We start from the raw sequence: 25707 nt of genomic DNA, 5'->3' as shown, positions 1-25707 counted from the left end.
AATTTTGTCTCCTTGTTCTCAAACCCCCCCAATCATGTTGGCCTCTTTTGTACACCACGTTAGATAAATGCGTCTGCTATTTGAATATTGTAAGTGTACGTGACCACTGCAATCCACGTGCGTTCTGGACACGAAGCCCCAAGACTTGTGCTGGAAGTGTCTACTGGTATACTGTGGGCACGTGAGTTTTGTAACTGAAGACCCCGCCACTGTGCTGCTTACTTCACTCTGCTCTTGGACTGGACCCCTGGGCCTAAGCTTGGCGGTCCCAGAGCACAGGGATATTCGTATCAGTCTCGTTGACAAAAACTTAATTCGTAAAGAAAGACACTTTGTCAAAGTAAGTACGGGAATAAGTGTCGCTTTTAGCACCTGCTGTGTCCGGCTCTGTCTCCGCAAGAATTGGCCTGACTAGCCCGGGGCAGACCCCCAAACTCCTAAAACACACGCACGCGCACGCACACAGCCCCCGCCCCTCCCTCCTCGGTCCCAGTGTGCGCGTTCACTTTGTAAACAGAAGCCGATGCTCGCTTTACTTACGTTACGCGTGTCCTGCCCGAGCCTCTCCCGCTCGACCGCCTGACGCACACGCCCCCTTTCTCGCTTGGCGCGCGTTTCCCTCGGAGACTCAGGCGCGCGCGCGCCACTCCGTCCTCTTCACAGTGGCCTCTAACCTCCCGAGCGATGCCGCACGCGACCCCGCGCTCTTCTCTGACACCTCAACGACGATGATTAACGGGGTCCTCTGGTTCCTCGTGGCGTGGAGTTCAGTGTGCTTCCCCTGGGATACCCAAGCTCTTGAACTGAACTACAACGATGCCGTGGAGAGCAAAGGTAGGCAGTGCGCCTTGAGGTCCGGGTCTGCATGAGCGTGTGACGGGAGTTAGTTCGTGCTTAACGGATTAATACCTTGCAAAGCCCACCTTTACAAGACCACCACGTTCATTTCAAATAAAAGATGCAAATAAAAAGAAGAAATGACATCATTTAGAAAGAGTGAGGCGACTGGAATCCCATAATTAAAGAAACGGCATTGCCGGACTTCGTGGCCAGCGTTCGTTTTATTCGCAGTAAACGCTAAGACAAAATGCCTTAATAAGAAAGGACACCGTGCATTGATCACTCTCATGTTTCTCCAGGAGTACAAGACACTCGGGTTGACGAGGACAGAAGTGGGACATTATATTTTTTTTTATAAGAACCTTAGTTTTACAAACTACAGTTGTGTTTGCCAATTTAGTATTTTTTTCATTTCAGTGTTCAACTTTGGGGCGGCATGGTGGCGCAGTGGTAGCGCTGCTGCCTCACAGTTGGGAGACCTGGGGTTCACTTCCCAGGTCCTCCCTGCATGGAGTTTGCATTTTCTCCCCGTGTCTGTGTGGGTTTCCTCTCACAGTCCAAAGACATGCTGGTTAGGTGGATTGGCGATTCTAAACTTGGCCCTAGTGTGTGCTTGGTGTGTTTGTGTGTGTCCTGTGGTGGGTTGGCACCCTGCCTGGGATTGGTTCCTGCCTTGTGCCCTGTGTTGGCTGGGATTGGCTCCAGCAGACCCCCATGACCCTGTGTTCGGATTCAGCGGGTTGGAAAATGGATGGATGGATGGATGTTCAACTTTGTGTGTTTTTACATCCCCATCCTTTCTTCACCTTAATTTCTTCACATTAATTACCCTGCACCTGAATTCTTTACAAAGAATGACCAGCTTACAATGCAGAATAAGAACAACGTGACCCGAGACCAGACGTACCTTCAGCAATTAGAAGTTTAATGGGAAAGAGGAGCTCAGCAAAAACTGAAAAGGGTTCCACGTATCCTACGTATAAAATCGTCCCTTTTCTTTATTTTATTGTATATTTTCACGTTTTGTTTGTTTTTTCCTAACCCCCCAGATAGAATGAACTTCTCGTTTGGAGCTGCTGAAGTTGACTGAAGCACCTGCTGTGTTCAGCTCGCTCTCATGTCACAAAATTGTTCGCAGCAGATTCCTGCAGAATAATAGAAATCGATCAGAGAAGTTTAAATATAAGATACCTAACTGAAGAAGGGCTTTAGTGAGAGGTGATGAGTAACATTAGTGTAACAGACTGGCATGAAAACCGGCAGCAAGTGTGGCTCCTCAATGGCAAGTGTGATGCCCACTGTTGTAAAATAAGCCCAGCCCTGTGTTTAAATTCAAAGCAAAATACATCGAAGAAAACCTGTGTGCACTTAAAATATAACATTAGTTAAACACAAAACTACTTGGATGTCAGCCCACCACCGGGCACATTCACGTAACACTGAGCAAGTTCACCGTTGCTAATCATTCTGGGAGCGTCTTTAGAGAGCGTGACGTCCACAATGAATGGAACCTTCGTTAAGAAATGATCGAGGGCCCAGGGCGCTGTAAGGTCACGCTCCTACCTACCATGCAGATGGAATTTTCATATAATCTTAAATATACCTGAAAAAGTGCCATCTTCAAGTTGGAAAAAGTACGTTTTTAATAAATCTGAAAGATATCTTACAGAATGAATAATTGTCTTGCCCCCATCCTTTCTAATTTGCACGCCATTTGATTATATTAGGGAGGAACAGTGGTTAGTGCTGCCGCCTCAGAGATGCAGTATGATGGGTTTAAAAACTGTGCCCTGTTTTGGGGTCCATGTAGAGCTGCCAATTAGCCTGAAATGGACATTTGGGAGATGTGAGGAAAAACCTGCAGCTCCATGGAGAACATATGGACTCCACAAGGGAAATAACCAGGGCACAATTCTTTTAATCGGCCCTCAATGGACATCTTTCACCAGACGTTCTCCTCTGAGAATGTGTTGGGATAAACGAATCATTCTACCCTTCAAGATTGTAAAAAGTAAACGTTAACATTATAAAAAGTTATTGTCTGTTATACCTGCATTGTTATCACTCTTTAATTTAATATTGTTTATATCAGTATGCTGCTGCTGGAGTATGGGAATTTCCCCTTGGGATTAGTAAAGTATCTATCTATTATATAATGCCTTTCCTATCTATCTATCTATCTATCGGGTAGCCTTCTGCTTGGCAGCTATCCATGGAAAAACGCATTTTGTTGTTTGGAATCAAAGATGAATCCCTGCCTTTCTTTGAACGTCTCGTTTGTCTTTACTTCTTCCATGGCGAGTTATTCACTGCCGTTTAGGAGGGCCACAGCCTGATTTTCCTGTTTGTTTCAGGTCTTGTGATGCCCCCTTTTTAAAGTTGCCAGATAAATGCCCTCCTGGCACTCGAGGCTTCCTGTGGTTGGTCTCTCATGGAGCTGGGATCGCGGCTTAGCGCCACACGTGCTCTTTTAAACCTTTGGGTTTTGCCCAAAGTCGGCCTTGGCATCCACTTTCTTCAGTTGTCAGTGCCCATGTCCCTTCAGTCCCTCAGCACGGCATCATTTTGTTTCTTTTATGAGCGTCTTTCACCAGACCTTCTCCTCTGAGAGTGTGTTGGTATAAACGTATCATTCCGCCCTCCAAGACTGTAATACTGATAACGCAGTAATGGAGATGCAGTATTTTATGTAAGGCTTGTTTTTACACGTTTATAAGTCATGTGGGTGTACATTTTAAAGTTTGGTTTGTTTATAAGTAAAAACCCTTTCTGCACGTTCCTCCCGACTGTCCTGCCCCCACACACAGAGACTGTCCTGCTTATCTCGTAAACGCAGACCTCCCTGCTGCCTCCGTGATGTCACAGGACGGCTCTGCTCTTACACTGATGTGCTTTTGGACACGACCCTCTGTGTGTGTGTGTGTGTGTGTGTGGAGGGGTTCAAGTAAACACTTGCTCTTCATTCTTTAGATAGATAGATAGATAGATAGATACTTTATTAATCCCAAGGGGAAATTCACTTTATGGTGTTCTTACACAGGCGATTCACCCGGCACTGGCTCGTCTGCCATTGTCCAGGTCACACTCCTCATTAGATTCAATAAGAGCGCAAAACCAAACACACACACACAGACAGACAGACACCCAGTGCAGTAGATGTTTGCAGGAAGCATACAGTAGAGAAGGCCTCACACAGCAGACAAACCTTCTGTCGTACGGGACGTGACTACAAGCCTTCTTTAACTCTTTTAGGACTAATTATTTTTTCCTCCTTTTGTCGTAGGGCCGAGTATTTTTCCAAAAAACTTTTACACACAAAGTAATGGTTTCACGCGTAAATCAATATAACATACTTATGTTGTCACTACGGTATTCATATTCACATACTTATTACATGTGTGTTTCTCCCATCACTCGTTGAAGTACTCGAGTGGCTGCTACTCCGTACTGTCCACCATGTCTGTGTAGTCCTTCCAGCGTCCAGCACTACGATCAGCTGATGCAGGCACCTGACTTTCGTTTTCGATCTTCAGATCACTTGTATCAAAATCAGAGTTTGATAAGTTAGAGTCCGATTCAGCAATAATATGCAAAAAAATAAAGAAAGAAATAATATGCACAGAGTGTTTTGCTTTTGCATTTGCTTCGCTCTCTCGCCTGATGTTCATTCCATTCTAGACGTTGCTTACTCTACGCTGCTCTCACACACGCAGGGTTTCATTGTCAAGTCAATGAGTCTAACCGTCCTCTGAGCAGAGAGACTACCTAGAACGTAACGGTGAGTTTGATCAACATTTACAGCTTTCTTTCGCCCCCTCTGCCCGATATCCATCCTCAACAAAAGTCGACATCCGCCCTGAAAGAGTTAAACTGTCCATATTGCCTGTGCCTGTGCCTTGGCCCAGTGTGTGTTATCAATCACTGGTGTGAAGAGGCTCTGCCATTTTCCCCAGTTCTACATTTGCCAACCCTCAGGTTGACCCCTTTGTCCCGTGTTAAGCCCTCAGCTCTCCCGTCACTCTGATGTTTTTGCAGGTCTCTTTATTTTGGCTATGATGTGTTGCCCTAAATGCCCCAGAGAAGGTTTCACCAGATCTTTTCCCCATTACTGTATCGCCCATTTGAAGGTGCAGTGTAACTCTAAATAAAATCCTCATTGTACCCAAAGGGGCTGCCCGACCACAACATGCACGTTCATCTTGAATGTTACTGCTTTCTTTTCAGATCTTCTCATGTCTTGAGACATACGTAGCTGTTCTTGCAGGCCTTAACCTCCACTTGAGATATCAGCCTTAATGTTTAGTCGATAAGAGACGGGCCCCTTTCTATGCTCTCTGCACAGCCGGCTCATTTCTTTAAAGTGCAGTGAGATTTTGTGATAAAAGGCGCTTATTGATTTGGTGCTCTGATCGGTAAGTTGGTTGGTCGTTTCTACAGCATGCAATGGTAACAATGGCCTTGGCTGTGACACGTGTGGTTAACCACAATATTCACAGGTTTACAGTTCATAAACTAAAAATTCTGACTCCTGTAAAGTAATGAAAAGCGATGCTTGAGTGGAGAAAACAAAACTCCCACTCTGTGGATCAGTTAGTGAGAAACAGCCATTAGGAGCGAGTATCGGATATTCTGTAACTCAAAAAGAGAGAAGACATACAAAGTCAAGGGTCTTAAAACTCGACTCATCCAGATGTCCTGTGGCAGGACACAAACAAAATTTTTTTTAACATTTTAAGTGGGTCCTCCCTGCGTGGAGTTTGCATGTTCTCCCCGTGCCTGCGTGGGTTTCCTCCCACAGTCCAAAGACATGCAGGTTAGGTGGATTGGCCATCCTAAATTGTGCTTGGTGTGTGTGTGCCCTGCCCAGGATTTATTCCTGCCTTGCACCCTGAGCTGGCTGGGATTGGCTCCAGCAGACCCCCGTGAGCCTGTAGTTAGGATATAGCGGGTTGGACGATGACTGACTGACTGACTGATTTTATTAAAATCAAAGAACATTCCATACAAGCAAGTCAAGTTTTGCTTTGAAACAAATCGACTAGTCAAACTAGTAAAGATAAGCAATTAGACAAATGAATACAAATAAATGGAATAATAAAAGAGGGGAGAGGATCCGCTTCCTCAAGTTAAAGGCCTATTCTAAAATGTGATTGATTAGATCCTGCCAGGTTTTGAAACAGTGTTGTACAGATCCTCGAAGATCTTTTATTCTTTTTATTTATCACTCAGCTGTCTGTCACTTGTAAAGTACTTTCAGAAATCTGTCATTCCTGGTTACATTTCTCAAAGTCACTTAAAGGGGATGAGCAGACGAAACAAACCAACAATAAAGTAAATTCTTGTTCAGCCGTCTTAGAACATTGGACAGAAATGTGAGGCAAACACTGATAGGACTTCCCTGTAAAAAAGAATAAAAATAATGTAAATAAAAGTCAACTTGGCCTCGTATGTAAAAGCCACTTACCAGGATACGGCGCACGCCAACCACGTGATGCTCGTTCTTCTCAGTCGGCTGTTTTATGTTGTTACACACACAAGAGTAGGCGTTGGTTGTGCACTTACTGTACACCACGGGTGTCGAACTCCAGTCCTGGTGGGCCGCAGTGACATTCTAACCGTGTTCTTCATCAGTGACCAGTTTTGACTGCTAATTCACTTCTTTTGCCTTCATTTTAATTAACGTGACCCCCCCCCCCCCTTAGTTGTCTCCTTTTCCTTAATTAGCAGCCAAACAATAACGAGGCACAAAACGTGACCAGCTCACCTGCGCCCATCACACAATATCTGAAAACAAAGAAAGGTGACGGTCTCAGTAAGGCTGATCTGCTCAGGTCACCAAAACATCTTGACAAATCAACAGTTGTGTCAGAATGAGAGCAGCAACACGCCATGGAATTAAATAACGGCTTTAATTAACAGCTAGAATTGGCTTCTCATTAAGAGACTGGCTGGAGTTTGAAATCCCAGTTTAGCTGCTCACCTGTCGGCTCGTTTCACGTCTCATTTCTGTTTGGCTGTCATTTAATGAAGAAAGGAATCAATTCAGAGAGCCGAGTCCTTAAAAACAGGGAAAAAGGAAGTTAATTGGTAGTGAAAACTGGGCACTGATTAGGAAAAAGGGTGAGAATTAATACCTGCGGCCCACCAGGCCCCGAGTTGGACACCCCTGTATGTGTAGAAGAACAGCAGCAGGCTTGTCATTTAGCATCAGAAGCAATTCCCACAGATCATTTTCATTGCTTTGTAAACTGCCCGGTGTTGTAACGTTCTAATATTTTTCTCCCTCTCCCAAATGTTCTTTCATCTTTGCTGCTCTTTCTCTCTCCTAGCTGCAGTATTGCTGGCTGTGGAACCAGAAGACCCCAAGTGCTTCACAGAGGACCTGAAACACCTCATCTGCTTCTGGGATGAAAGTTCTCCATTCAGCACAGACAGCTTCTCCTTCTATTATAAATACGAGTGAGTAACGCCGTTCGTCTGTTTTAATGGCGCGGCTTCATTGACTCATTAAACACTAAGCAGTGTTTATATTTCGACTGCATTTTATTCTGATTTACGTATTCTTCATAAATACGTCTTGCCTCTGCTTAACATGAACAAAAACAACGTGTAGGTCCAGATGTCGATCAGTCAGTCGGTCTTTTCTTGTAGAATTCCAAGCTAAAGTGCTCTTCACGGACAGATGAACAGACAGGACTGTCAGGCTAAGTGAGTTCCTCAGGTTTACACACCGAGCTGAAGAGTTACGGCCATCTTTGCATGATAAACTGAAACGTCTCCTGAAAGATTTCAATTTACGAAATGCTCTTGTGGGTATCGTGAGAAGCAGCTGTGTGCGTCATTTGTTTTATAGACTTTAGTAAAATTCAATTATCTTTACAGAAATGAAGATGCTTGTACATGCAACCTGACTCTTCATCGTCTTGCCGACAACAAGACGCGTTACCTCTGCTTCATTTATAATGTTTTCTCCTTCACCCTGATGGATATTGTGGTGAACAGAGGCAACGCAGAACAACGCAGAAGACAAATTTACGTCGATCAAGTTGGTAAGAACTGCAGATTACCTTCAGCAGTAGTAGACACACTTCGGTGATACTTCATGTTGATTCTTCAGATTGCCTCACGACTTTCTATAGAATCCAATACTTTAGTACAAAACAGTTGAGCATTTTGTCATCAAAACTTATTTAAACTCATGTATTCATCAAATAAACACGTCCTCCACTTTCCTGATATTCAGATTAAGTGTACAAATAAGGTGATGTCATTTGAGCCTCTGATTACAGGACACTTTGACTGAGGAAGACCCTCAATCACGGTCCTGGGGGGCCGCAGGTTTTTGTTCCAACCCAACTGCTTAATAAGAATCCCTTATTGCTCAAGTGACACTTCTGCTCCACTTGAGTGGGTCTCGCTTGAACCCTTACTGCTTATTTTAGTCTCAAACGGCCGTATTCTCGGATTGAAGTTTGCTCCTAATTAACAATAACATGCAAATGACCAAAGAGAGCAGCACTTCTCGATTCACACCCCTGTGCGTATTTATCCTGCACTATTGGGTTTAATTAAATACTTGGAAGGAAAGTGAAGCACTGAGTGTCACTCCTCCATTTTAGCCTTCAAATCATTTGGATGACATCCTTAGAAACGGGAAGAAAAATCGAGGAGATGAGAACGAGCCGACATGGCAGAGTTAAAGCAGCAACCGGCCATGAAATTAAATTATTGGCAAGAATTGCTTTCTAGTTAAGAACAAAAACCTGCAGCCACTGCGGCCCTCCAGGACTGGGACTGAGGACCCCTGAACTAAATAAAGTGAACTAGTAAAAACACACAGGGGTCTACAGTGTGTCCCTGGTGTGTGTGTGTGTGTGTGTTTACAAGTTGTTTCTGCAGGCTAAAGTCCAAATCCTACTATTATATGAATTTTTTACTTAACTGAAACTTTGCTTTGACTACTTGGTGCTCCCAGTGTGGATACAACAGCTTTTTAATTTGCAGTCGCTCTTGTATTAAAAACAGTTTGAAAAGCTGGCAACATTTCTAAATCTGAATAGAGATTCTTACAGATTTGTCGTCGGTTTCTTTCTTTTCTTATGTTAGGTGGGCAGGATTGGCGACTTTGTGGGGCTGAATGACTTCCATCCATCCATCCATTTTCCAACCCGCTGAATCCAAACACAGGGTCACGGGGGTCTGCTGGAGCCAATCCCAGCCACCACAGGGCACAAGGCAGGGAACCAATCCCGGGCAGGGTGCCAACCCACTGCAGGACACACACAAACACACCAAGCACACACTAAGGCCAATTTAGAATCGCCAATCCACCTAACCTGCATGTCTTTGGACTGTGGGAGGAAACCCACGCAGACACGGGGAGAACATGCAAACTGCACACAGGGAGGACCCAGGAAGTGAACCCAGGTCTCCTTACTGCGAGGCAGCTGAATGACTTGTTCTTGTCAAAATGTTTCTAACATCCTAATGAAAAGAAAAGCGAGAGCGGCTCTTGTTCAGAAAGCGGATGCCACTGGTTTTTAAGATTAGGGACCCTGGTGTACCCAGCCTCACCCCCCCACGAACCTCAAGTTCAGGGTTTGTAGTTGGGGGGCAGGCGAGCCTAAAACAAACAACAAGAAGGAGATGGGGTCCGCTTTCTGAACAAGACCTGAGAGAGTTCCTTAATCTAGAATTATAAAATACCAAACACATCTGTTGGCTTTGTTAGAAAAGCAAATCTATTTTATACAACGTTCACCCCGGAGGAGACCGTCGCACTGCACTGTAATTCAGGAGGGAGGCCGTTAAACACCTTCATTTTCACAACAATCTGCGGTTGCCATCCACGATACTGAGAACGTGGCGGCACTGTCCTCCTTGGTAAATGCACACACCGGTGGTCCGCAGGTGGGGGGCTGTATAGTTGACTAATTGTACCACAGTATGTTTTTGGACCGTGTTAATGTTTGAAGTGTACTTGAACTTTATAACTTTTTTTTTGGCACAGTGCTTCTTGATCCCCCGACCAACGTGACAGTTATTCAGACAGGAAAAGCGGGGCAGCTCTACGTGAAGTGGCTTCAGAAAGCGGACTTTATTCATTCAGATGTTTACCTTAAGTATGAAGTCAGTTACGCTCCTTTGGGATCTGACCAGCGAAAGGTAACATCATCTTTTTGGATTCGGGTGCACCATATTAAAATGTTTTTGCCTTCCCCTGGATTTTTACATTTATTATTATCTTACTTATTATGAATGAAGAGTTTTAAAAAATGAACTGCAAACAGGCTATTGAATCACGTGGCCTTCCTTTGATTAAATGTGCGTACCGTGTGATAACTAAAGGAAATCGGCCTTCCTGTTACTTATTGACTCAATGTGGCGCAGGAAAATATGTGTCATGTTTAGAAATTCCAAACAAGTGGCTTGTAGTGCTGGGGTGTTGTACCCTGTTAGCCGTCATGGACGTAGTGAGACGTCAAGCAGAACGACCCCTTTGACTGGCGAACTACAAAGATCTGCGAGTCTGAGGCAGTCGGCCGAGATGTCACACACAGACTGGAGTTCCCTGTGTGTATGGAAAACCTTGAAGTGAGACGTCTTAAATGTCATGATGCCTTTCGGGATAAGATTTTCCTTTTTTGCATTTCATTAAGAAGAAGATGTTGCTGTCCATGTGTGTCAGTTTCTTCCACCAGGTCTTCAATTCCACGCAGTAAGCGGTACATTTCAGTGTCTTGTGTGTCTGTAGTGCTGGGGTGTTGTACCCTGTTAGCCGTCATGGACGTAGTGAGACGTCAAGCAGAATGACCCCCCCTTTGACTGGCGAACTACAAAGATCTGCGAGTCTGAGGCAGTCAGGCCCCTTCTTCAGGTGAGATGTACCTGAGTTGCCTCCAAAGCCTTCATATTGTAAATCTTCTTAGTTCACCAATCAAAGGGGTCATTTTGCTCGACTTCTCTCTATAAACAAGTGGCTTAAAACTTCAGACTTGCTGCAAACAAACATTCATGAGACGTTACTATTAAAGTATGAAATGGCGTCTTTATAAGACACTCCCGTAAAGATCCTTTACAATTCAGAGTAATACAGAATTACAGTAATATTCACTGTGGAACACCAGAGGCTCGCTATGTCATAGAAACAATGAATTTCATAGCTTCTTAAATTAAATAAGATTTGATTGGACTAAGCAGTTTTTAACTGAAATCAAGTAGCTACCAAAACATCTTTTAAATGAACTTTTTTGCAGGTAAAGCCTATTTTTGTCAATAAAGCAGAGATTAAGAGGTGACATAATAAAGAAATGGTGACAATTAAATCAGGAGTCATGAAGGTGTGCATGGTATCTTTTAATTACTCCTCAGCAAAATGCCTTCGAGGGAGCGTTCATCAAAAACGGTCCGTTACAGCCTGGTCAGAATAACCATGAACTGAGGTTCATGTTATAAACTACTGAATTTGCATGCCGTGTCAGTCAGTGCATACGTGTTACTCTGGCTGGTTTGTTCGTTGGTTTACAGTACGAGTCTGTTCTGTTCTACTAGCTGTGCTGTTAAAAGCCCAGGGTCCTAAAAACTATTGAAATAGTGAAAAACAAAACTGAAATGTAGAGACGTCAGGCAATTGAAAGGAACGGCTCTGGGCGTCTCTCTTCATTTTGCTGACGTGCTCACCTCGCTTGTGTTATTAGCGGCGGGAGGAAAAGTTAAAGGGATACCGATGTGCCGATGTCAGCAGCTAAGCGACTTTGTCTTTCTTCTGAGGTTTCGTTTTGCTGTTGTGCTGGCCTCGCTTGTGTTATTAGTGGCTGAGGGAGTTTTCTGTTTCCTCGGAGGTGAAGCCCTCACTCCGAATCCACCGCTCACTTTCGGGCTGGACAAACAGACACACACAGTTCCACACGTAGACGTTTATATACAAGATTCTGGTTCTTCTTCTTATACCTTTTGAGATGAACTGCCACCTTTTGAAATTTCTGTGCTTATAACAACTGTCCATTCTGGTTGTGCAGAGGACATCTGCTGATTTCGTAGCCACCTCTTGTCCTCCTTCAGTTCATTTTCTATATTCCATCGCCCTTTCTTCTGGTACCTTCTATATTTACTTGACCATCTCAGTATTTTTCCTAAACCAATTCTTACGTTTCAGCGTACATTTTGTTGTTCACTTGACCGTTATTTGGTTTCCTGGTGTGCCTGAACAGGCTTCATTAAGCCTTTATGCTATTTCTTTGAGATGAATGCTATGTTACCCTAAATGTGTTCTTCCACAGTTGGTAAAACAACGGCTTTGGACCGGAGGACGCGGCTCTAAGCACAAGGACAATCTCAGGTGGCAGGGCCTGTTGCTTTAAACAAATAAATGAGTGCTTAGTGCACAAACTGTGAACTTTCAGTGTTTAAAAGGACTATTATAATAATTATTATTGTTGTTGTTCTTATTATTACAGACGGTGATAGTCAATGAGAATAAGTACTATGTCTTGAATAACCTCAAGCCGTGGACACGTTATGTGATTCACATCAGGTCCAAACTAGACTCGCAGTCCTTTAATGGCTCCTGGAGTGCCTGGTCCAGAGAGGTCTCTTTAGAAACTCCATCAGGTGAGAACGTTCAGCTATTCTGCTTGATAATTGCATTGAAAAGGCTGCAGTCTGTAAGGTGGTCTTTCTAGATCTGTATCTACACGGTCTTCTTCCAAAGCCCTCACTATTGGTCAGGAGGTTTGTCCTTTTTGAGAGTTTGCTCATTAAAGGTGCGGACTGTAATGTCTACAGCAGTTAGTAAAATACTACGTGCAGTCAAGCAGCACACTTCTGAAGTCCACAGTTAGTCCTGTAGCAGAACAACAAGAGGGAAGAGGAAGACCACGTTGAACTGCGAGCATTCAGCGAAATTATCTTCTGCTGTATTGAATAAAACCAAACTGGAGGAATGTGTGGGTGTCCATGTTTGAAACGCCTCATGTCATTCATCCATTGTGTAGTCTGGAGTGCAGGGGGCCGGAGCGTTTTCTAGATGAAGTGTGGTATCAGTTACTTCATAAGAAGATCTTCATTTAGCACACAATATGGAGAAACTGATAGCTGCTCAGTGAACTTTACACACGGATAATAATAATAATAATAATAGTAAGGCAATCAGCACGCCATTTGCTTTGCCAGTCTTTACGAGCAGGTTACGCTAATGGGAGGAGAGTAGAAAAAGCAGCAGGGCAGGGGCTGGCAACCTAGGGCACGATTTTCAATGGCACTCTGATTGGCCTGAACTAGAGTACAAGATCTATTTTAATGACGGCGCACACATTCACACCCTCACCTACGTGCTGCACGTGCGACTCTCACGTAAAGGTAAAGCATGTGCTCAGTGCAGGTGGTGGCGCATTCGTTATTATTACGTAATATTCTGCCCTAAAAGGACTCCTGAAAGACAAAAAGTTGACTTTCACTCTTTTCAAGACTCCTACAAGAGTGGATATGATTTGTACAACAAAAGGATCGTGTGTGCGTTAGGCTGTGAAAGTGTCATGTGTCGTACGTCAAGACATCATCATCATCAAACTAGACAAAAGTCCACGTTTAAAAACTCTGATGAGAAAGTGAAGCTATAAAGAGGGCTTTGAGGAACAAACTACTTGTTTTAGTCAAATAATTGGAACCAAAAATAAAGCCCCCGAAAGTAGTTATGAAAAAATTTGACAAAACCTTCACTTCACATGTGATTCTGTGTATTTTAAAATGTTGACCGAGCAATAAATTTATACGTTTGAAGGCCATTGTAACCAAACTAATTCTGATACCATATAAAACAAAACTGGTAGAATTCTGTCGGCACGCGGAGTGACAGTGGAGCACACGACACCAAGGAGAGGTTGACGGCCCCTGCGACTGGCGATTGTTTGCTTTTACCAATTTGTTATTTTTTTAAACTAAAACATCTTCATGATTTTCTCCCCTGTTTTTGGCCTTTAGATGTCGATCCATTAATCCTGTCACTGAGTTTGATTTTGTTGCTTATCCTGCTGGTCCTGTTCATCACCACTTTCCTGTCACATCGAAGGTACATCAAGGACTGAACTCTTGTGTTGTAATTACTTAAAACTAATCCTCCGCTTTTTTTTTTATTTGTTAAGAAAATGCATTTTAATTTTTTAAAGCTGTTTTACTTATACTAATGTCTGTTAAATGAAACACAGCCCACTCTCTAACTAAAGTACTACTAAAGACCAGCCAGTTAACTTTGTCATTTATACACCTTTTATCAAATTAAAATGTGCTTCACGGGTGTATTCTGAAAACAAACAGAATGTCAAAGCCACACTCGGTCGTATTCTACTGCTAAAGTGAGTTTTTTCTTTTCAAGGTTTTTGTTGAAGAAAATGTGGCCTCTGATTCCCACTCCAGAAAACAAGTTTGCAGGGCTGTTCACCGTTTATAAAGGCAACTTCCAGGTACGCAGACGCAGTACGCCATGCAGGACGGGGCACTTTACACATGGACTGGGCGCTGATGGAGTACCACTTTACATTAGCAGCACATTCTTCATGCACACCTGCACCACCATACTGTAGATCATCTGGTCACCTGGGCTGTGTATCTACAACATGGAACCTTAAAGCTACTTAGCAAATTTGGTTTTTATCCAACCAATATATTTTTAATTTGAAGTCACATCTCTATGGTCACTTCTCCTTTACTGTCTATCAAGATGACGCGTCCCAGCTGTCTTCTTTAACATCACATGCTATAATTTGTGAAATGTACGCGTATGTACAGGGCCTGTGAGAAGACAGACGCTCCGCTAAGCAGGCACCATAAGCACCAGTCTGTGTTCATCATAAAGCAGCTGTTTTTAGAATTCTGAAATAAAATAAAAACCACAGTGCACAGATGGGCAAGATTTCCTTTGATCCATGGAACATTTCATTGATTTTCTCACACAAAATCAGATAGGTAGAGAGTTACTGTGCTGCACAGTGAGAGCAGACGTAAGCTCCTTAGCCAAATGCCAAGTTTCATTAACAGGCAGAAATGTCTTCTAATTAAGAAATAAGATTAGATAGGAAAGAAAGGATTAGATAGATATTTTAGTATAGTCGGCAGGATCACAAGATTACAGATTTTAGTGTAGTTGGCAGGATTAGATAGATAGAAAGGCACTATATGATAGATATTCATTTTAGTATAGTCGGCAGGATCACACAATTACATAGATATTCATTTTAGTATAGTTGGCAGGATCACAAAATTACATAGATAGATACTCACTCCACATTACATTTATCTTATCCTTGTGTTTTGCTGAAGAAACAATAAATTATTAAAATACACAAAACAGTACAACTGTTTAGGGAAAGCGGGGAGAGGAAATTGATAAAAATAAACAACAGTACAAACAAAAGTGGATCTGAATGTTGTAGCTGTATATCAGAAACGGATGTGACAGGGCATGAGATGTACCACACTCGTATGGTCAAAAAGTCTCAAATGTAAGAGCAACTTGCTTTGTGCTGATGCTGTAAATAAGAGAAAAATCTAGAAAGAGCAAACTACAGTATATCATCACACGTAGACACATTCACTATTTGCTAAATATTCCTTGTTCTGTGTAACATTTATTTTTCTTATATATGTATATTTTTTTCATACCAGGAATGGCTTGGGCACAGCAATGCCTACCTGTGGTGGAGTCCAACGTTCCTCTACTTTGAAGATGTGGCAGTATCTTTGGAGGTTCTCTCTGAAATCAAGCCCATCCTACTGCCCACCAGCAAACCAGTACCAGCCAAACCCTCCAAAAATGAACAGTATTTCCTAAGCACTAAAGAGGAAGAAAAAGAGCAGGGGAGCCACATATTGTCCTTTACAGAAGGCCAAGTAGCTATGAATGAGTTAAAAGACCATCAAGAGGACGCAAGGACAGCGCCTTGGCCGTTCATTCAGTCCAATGGAATGTTTCTGCTCGAGAGTGGAGACCAAGCCCCACTGGAATCCAAAGATGTCTATGTGACCCTAAACCAAAGCATTCCCCTCGGCCACTCCTTTGTAAACAGTGCTAGCCAGCTGCATAACCCCGGCAGCCAAGACGTTCTCGAGGAAGAACGTCCTCTCCAGACTCTCTTCTCTACGGCTTCTTGCGAGGGGTCAGATAAAGACTCGGCAATGCAGAACAGACACAGCCATTCCGTGGACAGGGTATCTTCAGGATCGAGCTTTGACTATGCCGTATACGATCCAAGTGGTGATCGTCTGTACCCCAGAACCTGGCCTACAAAGAATCCAGACTATAATTACATGACAATGGCAGATTCTGGTATATCAGTTGACTACAGCCCCATGGATTTTTGCTCTACTGGTGTGATTCGTGAGCCCAGCCACTGTGTGTATTCCAACATCTGAGAATGTGCCGACGCATATAGACTAGAAATGCCAGCTGTGAGACTGGCTAGGAAGGCATTAATGGGTCTCAGAATTGTTAACAAGTCCTTGTGGAATACGAAGCAGAAATAGAGATGGCAGTAATTTTACGCACATCCTCGTGCAAGCATGGTGTGTCAATCATTTGGCATCATTTATTTCCAGGTCTTCCTTGTCAAGACTGACTTAAACATGGCAAATGCAGCTGGCATATATTTCTAACAGGCAATGCCAAGGAAAGCAAGCTAAGAGAAATCCTGCTGCAGTTCGGTCATTTCAAGTGGGCCAGCTTGCAGTCACGAATGTCAGATGTTTCTTGCCAAATGGCAATTCTGAGCAAACCAAATGACAGCATTCAACTGTGCCAGTCACTCAGGCAGGCAGCTAACCGTCCTCGGCAGAAACCAAGAGGCACACAATCACCGCTTCTGAAGTTGGGTGTGACGTCCATGAACTCTGTCCAGACAGACCTGCCAACGCTTCGTAAAGAGGACCCTTCACCATAATGAGGGACGGCACTGGTGTGTATTTTATAAATGAGGAGACCCGACAACACCAAGATGCATGGAAGGTTTGTACAAAAAAACGAAACTGCAGACTATGCTAAAGTTCAAACAAACTACACATGCAGCGGGAGGGAGGAAGAAAAGGATTGTGTTCTACCAGGAGATGACACTAAACTGATTTTTGTTGCTGGCCCCGAGCTCAGAGAATGTGATGTGCACTCAGCTGGGCTTCCAAATCAGAGGAGGACAAAAAAAAAAACTTCTGGTGGGTTCACAACAACCGTCTCAACTTCTAGTTCTGCTGATGAACTCCGGGTCCTCGTATGAACAGGCAGCTCTCGTGTTTTGTATTTTTCAGCGGTTTGCATCTTTTTACGTCAATTCTTCACACTCTTGTACATACTCGTTTTAAACTGAGTGTTAGTGGTTACTCTGTTAGAAGATTATTTCAAGGTCTAATCCTACCTGAACTGTGATTTTTATAGAAGACATTTTGTGTAAAGAACAGTATGCCCCCTCTCGCTTGTGAACTTTATTTTTTTGGTGCTCACATTTCCATTCGCTTTGTCAAGCTACATATAAATTCAGCATCCTCTAAAAGAAATAGTTATTACTGTAATACCATCTGCTTTATACATTAATTATTACAGCAGCAATCGGTCAGACATTATTTCACCAGAGCCGATTATCACAAGCCACATCAATAACCACGAACTAATAAAGAGGAAATAATCCACATGTGTCGGCTTCACCAGGCACAGAGACGTTCATCCATTGAGGTTTACGCCACAGCTGGAACACGGAGGAGCACCCAGATGTGACCAAACCCCCGCGCTCAGACACTTGTGGCATGTTGGCTTAGGCACACAGCGCCCACCGTGATGGATACCACTGGCACCAGGTCAGCGTTTTTCTGTCGTTTCCTTGAGGCACCCCGAGTAGGCGTCTGTCTTAACACGATTAATTAGATGTCACCCCCCCCCATATTTCCGCAATTGGAACACGTTGGCCTTTTTTATTTGAAATGAAAACCCCGATGAGTTTCTCCCCTTTAAAAACGTGTCACCTGCTAAATTCGGGGCAGCATTTGTAACCTAAAGAGCGGAGGTGGTCTCTACTGTGGAATACTCCTTTACAGCAGGGGTGGGCAGATTCAGTCCTGGAGGGCCGCAGTGGCTGCAGGTTTTTGCTCCAACCCAATTGCTTAATAAGAAGCCCTTACTGCTCAAGTAACACTTCAGCTTCACTTTAGTTGTCTCGCTCGTTAAGATTTTGAACCCTTATTGCTTATTTTAGTCTTAAACAGCTGTAGTCTTTTGGTTTTTAATTGCTCCTTATTAGCAAATAACAAAAGAAACCAGCATTTCTCCATTTAGCTTGTTACTATTTACGCCAGTGTGTATTTATCATGCACTGTTGGGTTTAATTAAATACTTGGAAGGAAAGTGAAGAGAAAAAACTGAAGCACTGAGAATTACTCATCTGCTTTAGACTTCAAATCATTTGGATCGTATCCTTAGAAAGGAAAAAAAATCTTGGATATTAGAATGACTTGACATGGTTAAGCAATAGCAAGCCATGAAATTAAATAATTGACGATTGTTTTTTAATTAAGCAACTGGGCTGGAACAAAAACCTGCAACCACTGCGGCCCTCCAGGACTGAATCTGCTCACCCCTGCTTTACAGTCACCTTTGTGCTTTTTCTCTGATTCTAACACACGCGTCAGGTTCATGAGACACTTTAAATTGGCTTGTCGTGCCAGTGTGCCTCGCCACCTCAGCCAGGATTGGTTCCTGCCCTTTGCCGGGTGTCCCCCTGACCCTGTTGATTTGGCAGACGCCTTCATGCAGTTGGCTTTCAGTATTTGTTATAATTATTTGTATGGAATGTTAAGAGGAGAAGCAGAGGCAGGTTTAGTGCCTTGACTGGGGTCACACAGCCCCCTTGTGGTTTAGCCTCCACGCCACACCTCCTGCCTAGAAAACAGATGGGTGGATGGATGAAGACGGGCAGTGTGAGCACAAACCATTAAACACAGCGGTGGAGTGGTCAAGGCTTTGGACTTCACACCGCTGACACCGTGTGACCCTCAGCAAGTCACTTCACCTGCCTGTACTCCGGTTGGAAAACCAAAAAGAAATGCGACCAGTCGTATCAATAATGTTGTAAGTCGCCTCAGCCAAGTAAGTCAATGGAGACACTTTAAGGATGTCAGCGCGAGTGTTCATTCACGGCCTGAGATAAAAACGGAGGACTGAAACCAAAAGCTTTAGTGGCACAGTGGACAGGCAGTCTGTACTCATGTGGCACCTGTAGATGTAGAGTATCCATAAGCGGAAAATAAATTTGTTATAGGTGTATATATATATATATATTTTTTTTTTTTACAATGATTTGTTTGTATACATCACTACTTTTTATTTTTCTAATAAATCAATCTTCTTTTCATACATTGTTTTGTATTTAAATTGCTGTTTTCACACAGCACTAGGACACTGGGCACGTAACAAAACAAAGCTATGGCACAGTGGACGGGCACAACCCAGCAAGAAGGAGCAAAAAAATAAATAAATAAAATAAAAGGTACATCTGGAGGCCCCAGCGGGCGAGTGTTGTGGATGTTCTGACGTCCATTGTGAAGGATTTACTGCAGGGGTGCAGCCTCAAGTGAACGACCTGCCACTTCTGCCTGAATGTGTTTGTCTGGCATCCACACCTTTGACTTTCTGCGCAGAACAACCCCACAGGCACCTTAAAGGTGTCGGCACCCGCACTTTTATTAGAGGGAGGCATTTTAGGGACTTGGCACAGGTTAGGGTTGAGTTGGTGGAATCGGTTTGGATCCCCTGGGGAATTTAGTGATTGCACCTGTGCTTTAGTCCAGCACTGGGTAGCCCTGTTAATGAGTAAAGTAAGAGCACGTCTAGCCTTGTCATTTATAGTTCAACACCTTAGGGCCTCTACACACACACACAGCACGTGGGGAGGCTTCCTTTGTGTTTGCAGGCTCCTGCTCTGCCTTTGCTTGGGCCAACATCAGTGAATTCATGCGGTGACAAAGATGACAGATGCTTTCAGATAAGGTATGTGTACCGAAGTTGCATGTTAATTACCACACACAAGTAAGAATTTCACTGTTTCCTGTACACGTGACAACAATCCACCTTAATAACAGATTAAGTGTCTGTATCTGTGTGTCCCTGTCACTCCAACAAACATTTGAAATAAACTGCATTTGTCATTCCAACAAGATGGCACATCACAAACATTAACACCACTTTTACAAATCCTATACCAAATGGCATGTAACAGAGACATACATACTGCAGTTGTCATTCCAGTAGCGAGCGAGTCAAACATTTGCATTAATACACTTATTAAAAATGTTTTTGATGAGCCAACTGTTGGAATGACAAACGCAGTCCATTTTATTACTATATTCAGTGTTGCACTGCAAATGTTAACACCGAGGTCTATGTTGATTACTTCGATTTCAGCTCATCTTAGATGGGCAGCTTAGCTTAGTGACCCTGTAAACCTAAAACGGTGGTCAAGAATCTGCATTTGAAGGCAAAGCAAGAGAAAGAAAGAAATTCAAACTGTAAACTCCCAAATAAATATGGTAGACAACTAGTTTTGAAAATGACGGACAATTTGTTTAAAGGCCACTACTGGGTACTTAAACTTCCTGCATGAAAGAATATGATAAGCAAGACCACATTTGCCTCGTAGCCTGCTTGTCTGCTTTGTTCCACTCTGCAAAAGTGAAAAACGAGGCACAAATCAACAAAGTGTTAAGAAGAACAGACGTCAGTTTGTAAGTTCTGAGTTTCTAAACATTTCAAGTGTCAAGGCTGTGAATACAGAAAGCTGTTGACTTGTGCGAGCTCACCCAGGGTTTCCCACTCTGTCCTCGGCACGTTGGCTTTCTGTGGCCTGTTGTTCAGTTAAACCCCACCCATCTGTTTGAGGGCAGAACAGACGCCAACGATACCGCGGGATGAATGGACGCGATAAGTCTATCTGTGCGCCGGGCACTTGCAGAAGGTTGACTTTAGATCTGGAAAGGGCAGCGGGGCTCTGCAGATAACAAAGGGCACATCCAAAAACAAGAGGGAAAATACAAAGACCTGGTGGGGGGGGGGGGGGACAGACGCAGAGGTCCGGTGATCACCACACTGCTGTAGGAAATGCCGCTGCTTACTGCGCCTTAAACAAGAAAAGTACATCAAGCAGCCTAACAAAGCCAAGTCCTTCCACTAATAACTGATACTAAACATTATTTAATGATTCTGTTTTCATAACAGGTGGCTGGAAACACACAATAATGTTTGCCAATATGAGAACAGCTTTTTAAAAATGACTGGCAGCTGGCTTAAGACACACACAAGTCACTCTCACTAGTTAATCAAACATCAGGGCGGCATGGTGGGAGCGCCGCTGATTCACAGTAAGGCGTCCAGGGTCCTCCCAGCGTGGAGTCTCAGGTGGCAGCAGAGACCACCCAGATGGGGAAGCTGCAGTTCCTTTAAGGGTCACCCACATGTGTGATCCCCCGTGATATCCACCAGGTAGCAGCATGAGCCCAAAGCCTTGCAGCTGCATAGTAGAAGTAAAAGGTGGGCTGAGGGTCCATAATGGAGACCCCATAGGATGTAAAGAGGCACAAGCACATATTTAGTGAGGAAGGTGGAAGTGACACAAGGGAAGGGGGACAGAACCCCACCTAACATCCCTTGTTTTAAACTCTGATACAAATAAACCTGTCATGATGGTGGTCTTCAGGACATGTAGGTTATATTTTCCAAACCCCCCCCCAAAATGTTCTTTTCCCCTCATCATCATCAGGCCTATAAACAATACGAGAAAGAAAAAAATATATAAATAGTGGCATTCCTTTCACTATATAAAAAGAGAAACGCCAAGTGGGCAGCAGAAAATATGAATTCCCTTATAGAAATAAATAATTCATATACATAGACACACACATCTTCAAAGCCAGTTTATTTCACTTTGGGGTCCAGGACCACCTACCTTAGCAGCAGGAGGCATAAACACGACGTCAGTCACCGCAGGCCCAGTTAACCTTAAGTGTACTGTTAGAGGAGACAGAAACAACAACACAGACATGAGGAAAACACAAAGACCCCACATAGCAGGGGTCCGGGCCACTAAAACAATGCACTGAAGTGGAGGAAATGAAGACCACCCCACTACCTCTAATCATTTAAGAACAGTGTTAGGATAAAGACACAAAGTTTTATGTTATCCTTTCCACCCAAAGAGAGCACCGCTGAGAGTTTGATTTCTTTTACATTCATGAGTGTCAGATGTCTGAAACAAGACCACCGGTAAACAGAACTGTAATACACGCAGGACTCCACAATCAGCCTCCTTTCATATTAATTGTGAAAAATCAGAAATCACAGTCCTGAGAAGCACTGGAACCGAGCGTGTGGGCTTTCACAAGGACAAGAATATCCAAAAGCCTTTACTCCCGAAACTGAGCGGGCAGCCTGTTATGTTTGGTCCAATTAACATGAAAATGGAAAAAATGTTTAACACAGGCACCTTGGTCAAAGTCAGGGACAGCGGGATTTCACACAGCCGAAACAGAACTTCAGGAGACACGCTGCTGCCCCACAGTGCAGTGCCCCAGGTGTGAACTCAGACTGTTTTCATGGGTTGTACGCCAGTTACTCCCAGCTGGCAGCTCCTCACATACCAGTACCCAGGATGCCCTGGGACTCTGAGGAGTTGTAAGTCTTCCGTAAAGTGGACTCCAGGCTGACACCTGGTGGCCTGTTGGTGAACTGCTGCCACACAGGCACACATTCAGTGCAGCCAAGAGTCCTAGGATGTCTGCCCACCTTTGACCACCTACTGAGTAAAAATAGGAACATTAAAGGTTTACCTCACAAAAAGTGAATGCGTTTTTAATTTGTATTTTATTGAAAGATGAGAAAATCCCACCCAATCTAGTAAGAACGAACCAATAGAAAACAGTCAAATATATACAGTACATATATGTATATGAATATATATATATATGCATAGTATACACACATTTATATAAATATTTTCAGTTGTGTGTACGGATATAGTTTCACTGCATTAGGATTTTTCGCCTTTTTCTGAAGACACTGCACATATTTCCACTTCTCCATTTTGACTGTAAGTAACGCTCCACCTTTTTTCGCCTGCCATCATTAACAAGTGCTTGTCATACTTTGAAGAAAAGGAAATCCACCAAGATTTTTGACCCTCCCTTCCTGATTCTTGGTCCATCAAGCATGTGACTGGGAAGTACCGCTCGATGACTCCGAGCACCTGATCTTTCTGTGGATTCTGTTCCGGGGCCGCCTGAGAGACATTAAATGACACAATGACGTGACAGTTGGCACATGGCTTCTTCCCGGGTCCTTTGTCACATGTGGAGGCTCTTTTTTGGGCCACAAAGCTCACAGTGTCCAAGAGCAGAGCACAAACGCGAGCCACCGCGTGGAGGGGACGGCTGCCGCCGCTGGCCGTGTACACATACTCATCAAGTTTGTCCACAACAATGAGCGAGGGAAGGTGCTTTTCATTGTGTAGGGAGGCAATGTATTGCAACAGATCATTCATTTTTCTTGGATAAATAAACTGAATTCTCTGTCAGGAAACATAAAAGACAAACACATGCATTACTGAGAAGAAATAAAACAAAACAAGCTTGGTCCTTACAGCCATCCATTAATTGCACCAACCTACTCCAATACAGGCCTGAGAAGAACCAGAGTTAGGGCAGCATGAGGAGCTCCTGGAAGGGATGCCAGTTGGGGTGTTAAAAAGAAAGTGACGATTTCCCCGAGATTGTGAGAAAGTCGGTTCACTTTATAAAACCGACGTTAAATTACCCAAAACAATTCAAGAGACTTCACCTGTGGTGTGCAGTGCTGGGAGGTGCCATGAGGTGACGGTGCAAGTGAAATGCACCTGGAGTGCCTCTGCGCATATGACACAAGACCTGGAAGAAAAGACCCCCGAGAGAGACCTGGGTGGCCAACAGCACACTTCATGACATTGTTGCATGTTGGTCAAACAAGCAGGTAAGAACATTCACATTTGCAGTAACTCTAATACTTCGACATTCTTCATCCATCCATTAATTTTTTAAACCCACTTATCCAATGCAGGGCCGTAGGGAAGCTGAAACCTATCCCAGCAAGGACTTGGGGCAAGGCAGGAAAGACCCTACGCATATCAGGGCCAATTTAGTATCACATGACCCCTGAAAGACCATGTCACATTAGTCAAATTTTCCATCAATTTTCAATTGTAGCCTTCATTTACATAATCTTAAGAGTGTCGGAAGCAGGCAACGGCACGCACCTGTGAAGCCAGTCGTGTAAAGAGACAAGCCCAGAGACTTGTGTCAACTAGTCTGAGACTCGCCAGGACAAAATCTGACTTTGTCTTTAATTATAGGGGCAGGTTGTGAGAACAAAAAAAAAAAAACCACAATGAATGGTCATCTGGGGTTAAAATGCATATAATGCAGTGACGAGGACCTCACAAGCAGAAGAGAAGCTCATCTGTCTGATGTCTCATGATTTTACATGCTACAACAAAATGGAAAAAAGAGAAAAAGGCCGAGATTGTGGGTGAACTTACCGCCCCGCTTAACAATTCATGCAGTACTGGTGCAATGGCTCCATCAGGCAACACAAAAAAGAGGCAAACACGCCTGTAACTGAAAAGTTGTCTCACAGTCACTAACGTTGACATGCCCAGCATGTTTCTGTCGCTAGAAGTCGTGTAATGTGACAGTGGGAGGAAACTGGAGCACCCGAAGAAAGCCACGCAGACACCGGAAGAACAAGCAAACTGCACACAGGGAGCAGCCGGGACTTGAACGTCGGTGTTCAGTTAATATGATGCTGAGGAAGGGCAGGACGCCATACTGAATGCTTTACAGTTTTAATCCAAACTGTGCAGGTGTGCCACCCAACCAAAGCAGCTCGTAAAATTCTCAAAAGCTGAAACCTCAGTGAAGTAAGAAAGCCTCGGCGGAACGGCCATCTGTGTTCAGGTCACACGACACGCCGCTCACTTTATGGACTTGCGCTACCATAGAAATGCAAAGCACTGTGCGAAATAAAGATTTGTGATGCCACTTCAGCGTGACATTTATCTTACAACTTTCAGAAATATCATAATAAACAATTACAGCTTCTAACAGAATTTTGAGAACCCTAAAGTAATGCTAATCTTCAATAACGAGGTCTTTTCGCGATAAAAGTTGGAAATACAAACAGCAACCCGCACTCACTTCACAGAAATCACATTCCAATGTCACGCATTTCGTCCTCACCAATGCCGCCCCGCAGGCCTCTCCCCGTACCTTTAAGCCGTGCGGGTCCATCGCGCCCCTGCTTCCATGCAGCGACGGCGGCCGCGTCTGCAGCTGGGTCGGCGCAAGGAAAACTACCTTTAAGCCAAAATCCGAAGCCGCCAGTAAAGCCGTCAGAAACAGCAGGGACGTTTTACCGCTGCCCATCTCCCCCAGTAGAAGGCACGAAGACGGCTGGTTTGCACTTGCACAGTCAGACTCGAGCACCGACAAGCTGGAGTCCACCGAGCCGACGCTGGAGCGGTTTAGGCAGTGCAGTAACAACGCCGCCATGCCCGACTGTTTACAACTACGTCATCGGGCAGCGACGTCGTCTGCTCCCGCGCTTTTTTTTTCCCCGCCCCCTCAATCCGGCAGCGGCGGCACTTGCTGTTAAAGAGAGCGATCGTTGAGGTGAGCGGCTTTAAATTTTATTTTCGTTTCATGGCACTTGTCATAAAATGTTTGCAGAATTATACTTTAGTAATGCGTTATAAAATGTATAATTAATAGATTTGTTTGGCATAATATATTGTAGCAGCCTGGCAGCCCAGAGGCTTTTGC

The 25707-nt window shown here is 43.9% G+C and overlaps 2 protein-coding genes across 2 annotated transcripts; one reads left to right on the top strand and one right to left on the bottom strand.

Annotated features, from left to right (window-relative positions):
• Positions 1 to 621: 621 nt before the first annotated feature.
• On the top strand, positions 622 to 19222 carry epor (erythropoietin receptor). Its single transcript, XM_028822555.2, has 8 exons — positions 622 to 834; positions 7170 to 7299; positions 7723 to 7889; positions 9851 to 10005; positions 12297 to 12450; positions 13819 to 13906; positions 14210 to 14297; positions 15499 to 19222. The coding sequence occupies exons 1-8, from the start codon at positions 729 to 731 to the stop codon at positions 16243 to 16245; spliced, it is 1635 nt and encodes a 544-aa protein (XP_028678388.2). The 5' UTR covers positions 622 to 728; the 3' UTR covers positions 16246 to 19222.
• A 3617-nt stretch (positions 19223 to 22839) lies between these two features.
• On the bottom strand, positions 22840 to 25479 carry swsap1 (SWIM-type zinc finger 7 associated protein 1). Its single transcript, XM_028822556.2, has 2 exons — positions 25156 to 25479; positions 22840 to 23423 (listed from the first exon to the last, which is right to left on the bottom strand). The coding sequence occupies exons 1-2, from the start codon at positions 25435 to 25437 to the stop codon at positions 22887 to 22889; spliced, it is 819 nt and encodes a 272-aa protein (XP_028678389.2). The 5' UTR covers positions 25438 to 25479; the 3' UTR covers positions 22840 to 22886.
• Between the last annotated feature and the right edge of the window lie 228 nt (positions 25480 to 25707).

Source organism: Erpetoichthys calabaricus, chromosome 17 (assembly GCF_900747795.2).
Source record: "Erpetoichthys calabaricus chromosome 17, fErpCal1.3, whole genome shotgun sequence".
Lineage (NCBI taxonomy): Eukaryota > Metazoa > Chordata > Cladistia > Polypteriformes > Polypteridae > Erpetoichthys > Erpetoichthys calabaricus.
This window is presented reverse-complemented; position numbering and strand designations above follow the sequence as displayed.